General features: G+C 35.2%; 2 protein-coding genes across 2 annotated transcripts in view; one reads left to right on the forward strand and one right to left on the reverse strand.

The window, feature by feature from the left end:
* Positions 1-3514, reverse strand: part of LOC127157850 (prostaglandin F2 receptor negative regulator-like) — a 17965-nt gene extending 14451 nt beyond the window's left edge. The window contains exon 1 of the mRNA XM_051101061.1: positions 3442-3514. Within this exon, the coding sequence (XP_050957018.1) occupies positions 3442-3514 (73 nt within the window). The remainder of the gene's footprint in view (positions 1-3441) is intronic.
* Positions 3515-5829: 2315 nt separating this feature from the next.
* si:dkey-11f4.20 (uncharacterized) lies at positions 5830-8231 on the forward strand. Its single transcript, XM_051101048.1, has 5 exons — positions 5830-5913; positions 6338-6625; positions 6769-7071; positions 7408-7548; positions 7795-8231. The coding sequence occupies exons 1-5, from the start codon at positions 5859-5861 to the stop codon at positions 7953-7955; spliced, it is 948 nt and encodes a 315-aa protein (XP_050957005.1). The 5' UTR covers positions 5830-5858; the 3' UTR covers positions 7956-8231.
* The last annotated feature ends 5017 nt before the right edge of the window (positions 8232-13248 follow it).

The following is a 13248-nucleotide window of genomic DNA, read 5'->3' on the forward strand; positions in this document are numbered from 1 at the left end:
ATCAATCTAAAGGCTTGTCTTACTTAACATTTTCGTCTTGTTTCTAGTCAAAATATGTAAAAATTCTTAAATTAAGATGCATTTACTAGAACAACATTCGATATTTAGTCTTGTTTCCATGGTAAAAAACTAAATCAAGTTAATTTTGCTTAAAATAAGTACAATTATTTGCCAGTGGGGTAAGTAAAATACTCTTGTTTTAAGAATATTTTACTTACCCCACTGGCAGATAATTGTACTTGTTTCCAGGGGGAAAAATTAAATTAAGTTAATTTTGCTTAAAACAAGACTAAATAGCTAATGTTATTTTGCTTATCTAGTAAATGCATCTTGATTTAAGAATTTTTAGATATTTTGACTAGAAACAAGACACAAATACTAAGTAAGATAAGCCTTTTTTGTAGTGCTCCATACACCATAATGGCAAAGCAAAAAAAAAAAATTTTAACATCTTTGCAAATGTATTAAGAATAAAAAACTTAAATTATTTCATTGCATAAGTATCCATACCCTTATGTGGGACAGTTGAAATTTAGCTCAGGAGAATTCATATTGCTTAGATGTTACTACATTTTGAGTGAAGTTACCTGTGGAAAATTCAGTTGAATGTGTATGATTTGGAAAGGCACACGCATCTTAATAAAGGGTCTAATAGCTAAAAATCCAGATCAGAGAAAAACTGCTTGTTGAGTTTAAAAACAGGATTTTTTGCAAGTGTAACGGAGGCCAACTGTTAGGTTAGTGCGCCCACCTTTTATGCCGGAGACCCGGGTTCAGGCCCCACTCGGAGCTGATGCGAGTAGGACCTAGGGAGAGGGGTTACACAAGCTACAGATCTGTGGAAGAGTTCAGAATAAAAACATGCTGCATTGAAGGTTCACAGAAGCATGTCTTCATTACCCTTAATGGAAAAAGTCTGAATCAACCAGGACTCTTCCTAGAGCTGGCTTCTTGGCCAAACTAAGCAAACGATGGAGAAGGGTTTTGGTTAGAGTGCTGACCAAGAGCCTGATGGTCACTCTAGTTGAGCTCCATGATCATATGTGCAGATGGGAGTAACCTACAGAAGAACAAACATCACTGCAACACTCCACCGATCTGGACTTTATGATGTGTGACCAGACTTAATCCTATCCTCAGTGAAGACACATGAAAATACACTTGTAATTTGCAAAAAATGTTTGGAGGAAACCAAGCACTGCTCATCACCTGCAAATTACCATCCCAAATGTAAAATGTAGTGGTAGCAGCCTCATGCTGTCCAGAGCATTCAGAACCTCAGACTGGGCAGAACGTTCACCTTCCAACAGGACAATGACCCTAAGCACACAGCAAGAATGGCTTATAGACAACTCAGTAAATATCCTTGAGTTGCCCAGCCTGTGCTTGAACACAATCAAATATTTCTGGAGAAACCTGAAAGTGTACATCTGGCCCCATCCAAGCTGACAGAGCTTGACAGGTGAAGAGGTGAGAAGAAAATGGCAGATAACTGCCAAACGTGTGCAAAGCTTGTCGCATCATAACCCAAAAATAGTGCTAAGTACTAAGTTAAGGGTATGACTATTTATGCAATGTAGTTATTTTAGTTTCTGTTCAATTCTGTTTTTGCTTTGACAGTATGGTGTATGGAGTGTAGGTTGATGTGATGTTCTTCTTCAATAACTAGTCCTAGAGCTTTAAAGTTACAACCACCAAACTCAGCCCAGACCTCGAGACCTACTTTCGAACTATAAAACTGTTTTAAACTTTAAGATTTTACAACTACTACAAACTTTCAGACTAGGATTTGTATCAAGTTTAGAACTGATGTTATACATTACCAGTTTTTTTTTTTTTTTTTTTTTAACATTGATAATAATAAGAACCATTATTAAAGGAGAACTCCACTTCCAGAACAACAATTTTACAGATAATTTACTCACCCCCTTGTCATCCAAGATGTTCATGCCTTTCTGTCTTCAGTTGTAAAAAAAATTATGGTTTTTGAGGAAAGCATTTCAGGATTTTTCTCAATATAATGGTCTTCATTGGAAAATTCAGCTTGATGTTGATGATTTTGCTCTGCAAGAAAATTTTTGTACATGCAAGCACAAAAGACTATTAATTTGTGGTTGTGAGACATGCTTCAGTAAACACCATTACTTTTCTCAAACCATTATTTTTCTCAACCATAGTCAGCCTCAAGAAAACCCACAGCTGAACAAAATAAATTATGTTAAATGTATTTAAAATGTACACTTTATGTTCATGAAACAGATTTGGGTCTCACATTATGAAGATTGTGACCTTAAGTCTGTTTATGACCATTTAAAAAACAATTTGAAGTTTGAAGTAAACCAAAGCATGAGTTGCACTGAGGTTTCCTGCATGTGGTAAATATAATTGTCACGTTTGGTTTTAAAGGGGTCATCGGCTGCCCATTTTCCGCAAGTAGATATGATTCTTCAGGGTCTTAAAGAAAGGTCTATAACATGTTTAGGTTAAATTTCTCAGTGGTAGTGTAAAACACCCTTTTTACTTTGTCAAAAACAGCTCTGTTCACATGAGCTACTGCTCACCCTGCCCCTCTCTTCCATTCTAAAGTCACAGTTTTTATTCATGCAGTTATAACTGCTCAAAAACTATTTAAAATACATTTGTAAAGGACTTATTAGTCATTAACAAACTCCTTTATAAACCCTCTACAAAGACATCCTTAATATAGTGCAGTGGACGCAAAAAGCAAATGTTGCAAATCCTTTGAACTTTGTGTCAGAAGGTCATAAACAGAACGAAGCAGCAGTTTACTATTTACAGCTCACTCTACGCTAAAACATTAGTGTCAGTAAACAGTCGTGGGAGGAGCCTGTACAGAACTACATCATTCTGCCAAGAATCTGTGAACGGCTTGATCTGAGAAAGTGGTTATTATTTATGGGGATTCTTAAAACCACTGGGTGAATTTTTATCATTATAGGGTGGTTGTGTGCACACACTGCCAACACACATTTCAGTTCAAATAACATGTGAAAGTGAATTTTGCATCCAATGAACCCTTTAAATATTTGTGTGTAACATCAGATCCACTGCAGGGGAGTCAAAATTGAGAACCCATAAATGAAACTAATGCAAAACTCACCAACAGTGGGTTACGATAACAAAGCTAAATGAAAACAAAGGATATTTAAGGGCTATATATACACTCATAAGGACTAATGACTAACAAGATACGCCTAAAAGTAATCAATACAATGAACCAATGGCAAGACAGAACTCAGAACCACCTGACAAGACTCCGGCAACTCTCACTGATCGGACTACACAGCGCCACATGTAGTCAAACACAACTTAACGCATGAAGCAAAGTAAGCATCATGACAAGATCACATGAGGGACACAGGGAATCACGTGATTTCCCATGGGTGGCTCCCAACACCCAAACAAAACACCCTAAAAGACCAGGACTGTGGTAGAGTGGAGGACGGATGGAGGGCCAGGCCTGTGAAGCAGAAAAGGGCATGGCACATGACATGATGGTAGTACTGGGTGGTGAAGCAGTGGTAGGCCTGGGCTATAAAGCAGTGGCTGAGACGATGGACTATTGAACAGTGGTGGGTCTGGACCCTGGAGTAGAGGCAGGCCAGAATTGTTGAGTAGTAGAAGTGATGACCATGAACCGTGGAGCAAAGAGCAAGACTGTAGACCATGGGGCAGTGGACGAAACCATGGAGGATCGGCTGGTTGGAGCAGAGCCGGCAGAAGAGATGACCACCATGGCGAAGCTGGCTGAACGTGACACCATAGCAGAGCAGAAGAAACAAGGGAGTCAGGAGGCTTTGGAGGAGGACCAGTAGCAGATGCTGTCAAGTTGGGAGGAAGAGCTATAGAAGTGTATGTGGCTTAAATACACCAAATGGCGATAGCTATTACAAAATATGCAACCGACAACGGAAAGTCCCTTGAGACCACCAGACTTGGGCCCACAACGGACATGGCTGGTAAGTTTAGAGGTGGACCAAGGTCTATCTGCAAGAGCCTGGGACATATAAACCCCCCTAAAACCTTGAGGAATCTTGAGTGACCATGATGTGGGGAGATTCTGGTTGATGACCATGATGTAGCCAGTCATTTATGCACTGCTAAATACAGCATCTGTATACACGAATAAGGTATACCATAAGTATATTGAGTAATAAGACAAATAATGGCAATGAATGGTGTGGTCTATTTTTTATTTTTATTTATTTGTTTATTTATTTTGCAGTTTTATTATGATAAACATGACACAATATAACGCAACCCTATTGAAAAAACAGCATATGCTGGTCAGATATGTTTTGAAGCATGGTTGCTGGTTTAAGCTGGTCCTTAGCTGGTCTAAGCTAGTCATGTGCTGGTCACAAGCTTGTTTAAACTGGTCCTAAGCTGGGTCTGAGCACAAGCTAGTTGCTTAGGACCAGCACATGACCAGCTAAGGGCTAGCTTAAAACAGCTCATGACCATGATTTTTGAAGCATGGCTGCTGGTTTGAGCTTTTTTAAACTAGTCCTTAGAGCTAAGGACCAGTTTAAAAAAGCTCAAACCAGCAGCCATGCTTCAAAAATACCTAACCAGCATATGTTTTTTTTTTTTTTTTTTTTATTCAATTCATTTTTGGGTGAAAATTTAATTCACCCAAAAATGAAAATCAGCTCATTATTTTCTCACCCTCCGGGCATCCCTGGAGGCCAGTAACTGAGGGAGACATGGAAGGCCTCAAGGGTGGATCAGGGAGCCATGGTGGAGCAGACAGTTTGAGAGGGCATGGTGGGTCAGGGAGGTCGGGGGGCCATGGAGGAGCAGAAAGTTCAAGGAGCCATGGTGGATCAGGCAGTCCAGGAAGCCATGGTGGAGCCGCTATGGCCACGGACATATGGCTGGAGCATCCGCATGCTTTCGCAATGACTTAGATCAAGGACATAATATATAAAATCTGCTATGGGTCTGTGGCAATCGTCAGGAGTCAAGAAACAAAACATACAATTTATTTTATTTAAAACATAAAAATTACTTTAATCTAGCTTGCGCCAACTGGTCGCACATGGAAGCAGCCCTGGATCGATGTCAATGTTGCGCATGCGGCACTCAGAAATGATGAATGCGAACACGCCAAGGAGAAACTAAATCAAAACAAAGATCATCAGGACCTCAATTTAGGTCCCTACCATGACACGAGTCCCCATGAGTGTGTGTGTGTTCAGGTTTAAGTCCTCACCAGGATATATAAATCACCCGCCTTCACTTTTGTCCTTGGATTTCCTCTTGGGCTCACTGTTGGTCTGCATACAACATATTAACCCTCCTGGAGCTCCCTGAGCTTTCCATTGACCTGTCTATTTAATCTGATATCTTAGTACTAAGTACAATTGGATATTGCAACATATGCATTGTCTTACATTGAATCTATAAGGATTACACAATTTCTTGTGATTTCACCTCTCTTCACATCTCCTCCAGATGGCAGTATTAGACTGAGCCAGTAAAAGCATGTCATGTTTCATTGAACTGGTATTGGGAACCCAAATGTGAGTGACAAAATTAATTTGATGAAAATAACCTGGCCAGAAAATTCACAGTAAACATGTTTTTCAATTACTTTTTATATCAAAATATGTGCAATAACTGCAAAATAAATTAATTGATTATAGACCATCTCAAGACCAAAGCAGGGAATGGGTATCTAGTCCTATGCATTGCAATATGTTATATTATTAAAGGATTTCTCTTATTCACTCATTGTGTATCAGAATTGTTGTGCTTTTATGCTGTGTTTTGTAAACTTGTGTTTACATGGGTGTACCAAAAACAGAACAACTCACTCAGAAACCAAATTGAAAATGCTGCTAAAATTGACATTAATTCTCTTCAGTTTAATCTTCATGTTTCTCCCTGGTAAGTTGTTGTTAAGTTACATGTTTTCTGGAATTATTCGTCTTAGTGATTTATATGTACACTAAAATAAAAAATTATTTTGCAGTTGTGAAACAGAAACATAAACCTCTTTTCTGGTTTTTACAGTTAGTAGAAAGTTTTTTTTTTAACAAATTTGTTTGCTTGCAAAAGAATTAATTCACATTTATGATAATTTCATATAGTTTAATATGAATAATTTAGTCATATGTTTCTCATGTAAGAGTGATTCCTTTAATAAAACAATTTTTTCCCATGAATGTGTTAAATCAAATCATGTCAGCAGTATATACAGGTCAAGAGTACTGTGTTTGATATGCAACACACAGGAGCATTTTCTCACTGTATTAACGATACTTAATGAGTCCACTTTTTGCAAAACTTTTTATACCGCTTTGTTTTTTAGGTAAATTTGTCTATTCGTGTATCTACAAAGCAGTGGGTGATGAAGCTGTAATTCCATTTGATGGTGCAAGACTGTCAGCGTACAACGAACTAAGATGGACACATAATCAAATGAGAGTTTATTTTAAAAAAGGCTCACAAGTTAGGCTCAGTGAGCTCAACGTTGATGAATATGGATCCCTGATACTGGAGAATGTACAGAAAGACAAATCTGGGGAGTACAAGGGCATCATGTATGGTGCAGACGGAAAATTAATAAAGGAAACCGTACAACAGCTCTGTGTACAAGGTATATCTTAGCTTGTGTTCTGTTGCTATTCAAACCTGCATTTTGGGGAAATGCCATTTTTCTCCTCTCTATTTGACCCACAAAGTCATGCAAGACCAAGTGCATTTCAGCAATAAGACATGATGTTGTTGTGTGCATTTCAGAGCCAGTGCCTGAACCTACAGTTTTGGTTGAATGTGTAGAAAAAGGAGTAAATCTGACTTGTAGTGCAGTGAACAATGAGTCAATGGTTGTGTCCTGGATGAAAAATGGCATAAAGGCAAATGTGACACTTGCCGTTTTACACGTCAGCTCATCTGAGCTCAAATTTGGAGATAATTTCTCATGTACAGTCAGCAACAGGATAAGCCAGAAGTCAGCAAAAAAGTTCAGCCAGTGTGCCCTGACAAAGGTGGAAATGAAAATATTTGGCAAATGGTCATTTATCTATGCTGAGTTCTATGGATGTCTATGAAACATCTAATAAATGTTTTATGACCATTTTAGAATAGCCACAATGAATAACGGAATGGACATTTGGAAAAAAAAAATCAAAAAATTGTTTGTTTTAAGCTCATTTTCCTAAAGTTGCCACTTTTATCAAATTAACCTTAAATGTTCATCAAATAAAATGATGTGTACATTTGTTATTTGTTATACATTTGATATACATCTGCTTACAGTACATTTACTGTACCATTTATAATGTAGTTTGTGTAGAAATTCAAATCATGTTTTTGCCTCAGTTTACATTTGTTTAAAATGATGAAAAACAATGTATTTTGTATTTTATCCTTTTTTAGATGAGTCTAAGAAATTATTTGGCTTGGATTTGTGGTTGATGCTGGTGATCCTGACAGGGGGAGGAAGTTTCCTCATACTCTTCATCATCTGTCTAGTCTGTGTCTGCCGCTCCGGACGACGAAACAAGAGGAAAGCAAAAGGTATGTTTCCAGTGGACTATTTTCAGAAACATTTGTCATATACTTTTTTTTGCATTCAGACTTTGAACTGATGAGAACATATATTATTTCACAATGACACAAATTAAAACAGAAGAAGCAAAAATGCTAAACTGAGTGAAATACTAGCTGAATATTTCTGAACGTTCTTAAAATTCTCATCAATTCTCTATCATTCAAAACCATTTTTTTTTTCACATTCTCCTCTTGTATCTCTATGTTGGGCAGAGGAAGAAGAGTACCGACTAGCAAATCTAATGCCAGACCAAACAAATCAGCCTGATGAGCAGTACATGCAGCAAACCACATCGCAGAGGGCTTCCAAAAGCCAGCGTCCTCTTCCACCCTTACCCATCCCCCATGACCCTTCTTATTTCGGACCCACATAAGACAACAACCTAGCCTTCAAGAGACATTGAGACCAATACCAAGACCAATGCTAAATGGAATATTGTTTATTCCATATATAGAATTGATGATATACACTTTTGGTCACAGATGTTAAGTAATAATTTAATAATAAAAATCAAGAAATAAAATAATATATTTTTGTATTGTATGTAAAAGATTTGGATGCATCCTTTAATTTGGTTTTATTTTTACTACTTTGAGCAATTTATAATAATTGTACAGTCATCAATAAAGCAGAACAAATGGAAACATGACATTTTTTTTATTATTATTTTTTTAAGATTCCACACTTACAGTATGCTAGACATTTAAGGACTGCTAATTCTTTGCTATTGGATCAAACTCCACTGAACATATATACACACTACCAGTCAAATGTTTTTGAACAGTAAGATTTTTAATTTTTTTAAAGACTTCTCTTCTGCTCACAATGCCTGAATTTATTTGATCAAAAATACAGTAAAAGCAGTAATATTGTTTACTATTTAAAATAACTGCTTACTATTTGAATATATTTCAAAGTTTCCTGTGAACCAAGCTAAATTTTCAGCATAATTACTCCAGTCTTCAGTGTCACATGATCCTTCAGAACTCCTTCTAATATGCTGATTTGCTGTTCGAGAAACATTTATTATTATTATTATTATTATTATTATTATTATTATTATTATTATCAATATTTAAAGTTGAGTTGAGTACATTTGTTTTAGGATTCATTGATGAATAGAAAGATCCAAAGATCGGCATTTATCTGAAAATATTTTTTAACATTGTACACTACACCATTCAAAAGCTTGGAGTCAGTATAATTATTATTTTATATTTATTTATTTGTTTTTTGGAAAAGAAATTATAGAAATTAATACTTTTATTTATCTTAGATTAGATTAGAACTTTATAATTATCAAAGAAACCTGAAAAAGAATTCACTCAACTCTACTATTTAACATAATAATAATAATAATAATAATAATAATAATAATAATAATAAATGTTTTTAGCAGGAAATCAGAATATTAGAAAGATTTCTGAAGGATGATGTGACTGGAGTAATTATGCTAAAAATTCAGCTTTGAAATCACAGGAATAAATTATATTTTAAAATGTATCTGAATAGAAAACAGATGTTTTAAATAATAAAAATATTTCAGAATTTTACTGTTTTTGCTGTACTTTGGATCAAATAAATATAGGCTTGGTGAGCAAAAGAGACTTCTTTAAAACATTTACAGACACACACACACACACACACAAAGAGATGCTATTTGGTAGTGTATGTTTGACTTTTTGTTTTACCAACTATTTTATTCTCAACAAAAATGTCTAGAACTTTAACTTAAGTGAAGTTAAGTGATTTCTTTGTAAATACTAATCATTTCACTGAAACTAGGTCACTTCCGTTGAGAATATGCAGTTATACATGACGTTTTGTAATTGTGCTCTGCGAGACCACCTTTGTACATGCAAGCACAACAGACTCTTACTTGCACTTTTCCTGTTTTAACTGCTGGTATTTAATTGTGGTTGCAAGACGTTCTCCAAAACAAACCATCACATCAATTTCTCACACACAGTCACTTATTCCATTAGAATCATGACATCTGACTTACTACACCATTACTCTTCTGTAGCCTTAAAAACACACAGCTAAACAAAACCAAATTTAATAAGTTAGCAAAGTTATAAGGTTTTATATTCATAAAACAGATTTGGGTGTCACGTAATGAAAATTTTGACCATGAGTCTTTTATTGTAGCTATGCAGTGCAATGACTCCCACCATTCAAATAACAAGATAACAGTTAAAGTTAAACCAAAGCATCAGTTGCACTGAGGTTTTGCACGTGGTGAATGTAAACGCAATTCTGACATTTGGTTTGAATGTGTGAACATTTCATTTTTGCGTTTCATCTGCCTACATTATTGAGGAAATGTGAATTTGCCATTGTGAGCTCCACATAACAAGTGAACAACTGACTTAATACACACTTTATTGCATAAGTCTTCCATCCACATGAAAAGTGAGTGAGATGTTGTTGGTTTCATATTTCCACACACTTTCAAAATGAGTAAAACAATCTCATGAATATACAATTTGTTGAGTGTTTTGCATGTTTCTTGGTTGCAGTTGAAGAATAAACGTAATTGTTTTCTTATCAAGAACAAGCTACGAACATTGTGAACAGTAAAAGTGCGTTGACCTGTTTTCATTTAGATTTCCTAGCTTTTGATGTCTGAAGCGAAACCCACAAATGCACCCTCTCAATCTAGCGCATAATCTAGTTGTGTTCGAAAACAAAAACATCAGTTTGGAAGGTTTTTACATATCTGTTTGACAAACAGAGGATGTGAAGAGATCGATGTAATGATAAGCTGTCAAGGATGGTCTGTATATTCTACAGAGAGCAGAATAATAAGCATGATGGGCATCTCAATAATATAGATAACAGTTCATAATTTGGAACCACTAGTTCCACAAATGTGGAATTTAATTTAAAACTTCCAGTTTAATATGCTGTAACTTTTGGTAAGAAACAAAGTCTCATTTTTCAAAATCTGTTCAATTTGTTCAGAAAATTCAAACAATTAATGCTGTTTTGACGCTCTTTGATGTGGTGTGATGGAGTGTTGTATAGGCGTCTCAGTTCAAACGACAGCACGGTGGGTGAGTCAACACTACCATCCCTAACATGACATTAACATGAATGCATGAACAACCGCTCAGTCGTTGTTTCAACTTTGAAGAGTGCCGGTTCTTGTCAGAGGGACTGTCAGTAGTCCTATAAAGGAAATAAATAAATGAATCATATGTGAAATAACACACTGCATAGTCTTCACACTTATTTAAATTTAGTTACTCAGTGAGTAAGATTCTCATTTTCTTTTGTTGTTTGAGTAACATTAAATGACAAAGACAGCAGCAGGTTAATTACATAGACTGCATGGATCCATACTGTTTATGACATAACTGAATGCATTTAAGTGAAAACTCATGAACGTGATATCCTGAAATATTTTTGTCCATTTAAGCACGAAGACGAAGTAGCCTATACTTTTTTTTTTTTTTTGCTCTGCATCATTTTCACAGCTTAATATGCTTAAATTCACCTAAATTTAGTAAATTTAAAACATTTGTAAATTTAATGTGCCTGGCTTCCAGTCTTATCCACTTCCAGCTCTTTTTAGCTGTACAAAACAGCCTGTTTTGCTGCTAGATTTGTTTTGTTTTTTTGGTTTTGTTTTTTGTTTTTTGTTTTTTGCTTGCCATATTACTTTAATGTAATTATGAATACAGTGGTTTGTAGTGCAAACCGTTTTACAGTTTACTGCACTTTGTTATTCTTCTTGTTATTTTCCTAGGGTGGCTTATGAACCGGAAGGCATATTACCAAAAAAAAAAAAAAAAAAAAAAAAAGAAGCTTACTTTCACATTGAAAAATAAGGTGGATATTACAAAAGATCAGGCTGTTACATGATTTGACTGAGAGAAAGGGCGATCTACACAACTTAAGTACTTTACATATAGGGAGGCATTTAACAAAATGTCATTTTGCATTACATTTACCTCAAGCAAGTCAATCAATGTCCACAGCACATTTGTTCACAAGAGGAATAAAGTCTAGCATTTTGGTAAATATTTGTTTAGCCTAGTCATTATAATTTACTGAAACTCCCAGATAGCACACATACGTCTGCAAGATGTCTGTCAAAGATCACTTGATCTGGAAAGCATCTGCTGTGTACAGATATCTGCCAGAGTCTGTAAGATGTCATTTTTACATATACATTCTAAATCATTAACATCTTAAAGACACCTAATAGATATCTATTTGACATCTAATAGGAAACGTCCTATAGACATATTGCAGATGAGCAAACAATCTAAAAAACGCGTCTTGCAGATGTAAATGCAGACGTCAGATAGATGTCTCCGTGTCTCCTGTCTTAAATATTTAACTTAAGTTTAACTAAATCTGTCTCAGTCTTAGAAAACGTAAAAAAATGAATAGCAATTACATTTAAAGGTTAAGTGTAACCTTTAATATCATAATAATGTGCAAGTAGATGAGGCAGAATTTTTATCCTTAAGAAAATAAATGTTTAGTATAATTGAATTTAATTAATTGTATTGTTAGTATAATTATATATGTATAAGGATTAGAGAGAGAGAGAGAGAGAGAGAGAGAGAGTTCAGATGCAAAACCAGCTAAAAGCCATCTCGGTCAAAAATGAGATAATGATACTGAGTAAATGCTTTTGACACATGTTATATGTCCATCAAATACTTTTACTTCAAACTCACTAAATTCAAGCCGCAGCCCAATCAGAAGTACCAGTACTTATATAGAAACCTATACAAAGCAGCCAGAAATAAATGCTAATTTTAAAGAATCATGATTGTCAGATGAATTTAGAGACTTTTTTTTATCATCTGAACTCTTCATATATGAAGCTTGTTGCTGAAGCAGTACCCCTAAAAGGACATCTTTGGACATTTTTGACCTCTAATACATATTCGTACCTTAGAGTGGTAATATGCACCTTTAAAGTAATTATATGTACCTACTATTGGTAAAAAAGGTATCAAGATGTCCTTTTAAGGGTACTGCTTTGGCGTCAAGCTGTTGTACCCCAAAAGGTACAAAACCCCTATTTTTATGTGTGTGTGATGTCCAGTGTTGGGGAAAGTTACTTTTAAAAGTAATGCATTACAATTTTGCATTACTCCCTGAAAAAGTAACTAATTACATTACGTTCTATGGAACGTAATGCATTACATTACTTTTGCGTTACTTTTTTAATCTGGGCGGGGCTTGCTTCTTTGTTTTTAATATAAAACAGTGTTAATGTAAAAACCCTTTTACACCAAAAGTGAAATGAATTCACCTCAGACTGACAGAAAAGTACATTTATGCAGGAGATCACTCTTCAGCTATAAAAAAATGAAGCACAAATATTAGTTTATTAAGTCATTTTTGCTTATTAGTATGGTTGAATTGCATCATCAAAGGTCAACAGTAAAGACACTGGTTAATAAAATGGAATTAAATACATAAAGGATATTTGTTTCATTTAACATATGTAATTATTGCAGGGTTGCGTCATATTCTGAGTTTGCATTTCATTGTTTTTACTCATTTTAAGGAATACTGAATCTGTTTTTTTTTTTTTTTTTTTGAGTGAAATGAATTAAAGCATGTTCACATGTAGTCTAGAATACAGTAATATCATGTATACTAACTTTTTCCAACAGGAGACCTGTCAATCAATA

This window comes from Labeo rohita, unplaced genomic scaffold (assembly GCF_022985175.1).
Source record: "Labeo rohita strain BAU-BD-2019 unplaced genomic scaffold, IGBB_LRoh.1.0 scaffold_122, whole genome shotgun sequence".
In the NCBI taxonomy this organism is placed as follows: domain Eukaryota; kingdom Metazoa; phylum Chordata; class Actinopteri; order Cypriniformes; family Cyprinidae; genus Labeo; species Labeo rohita.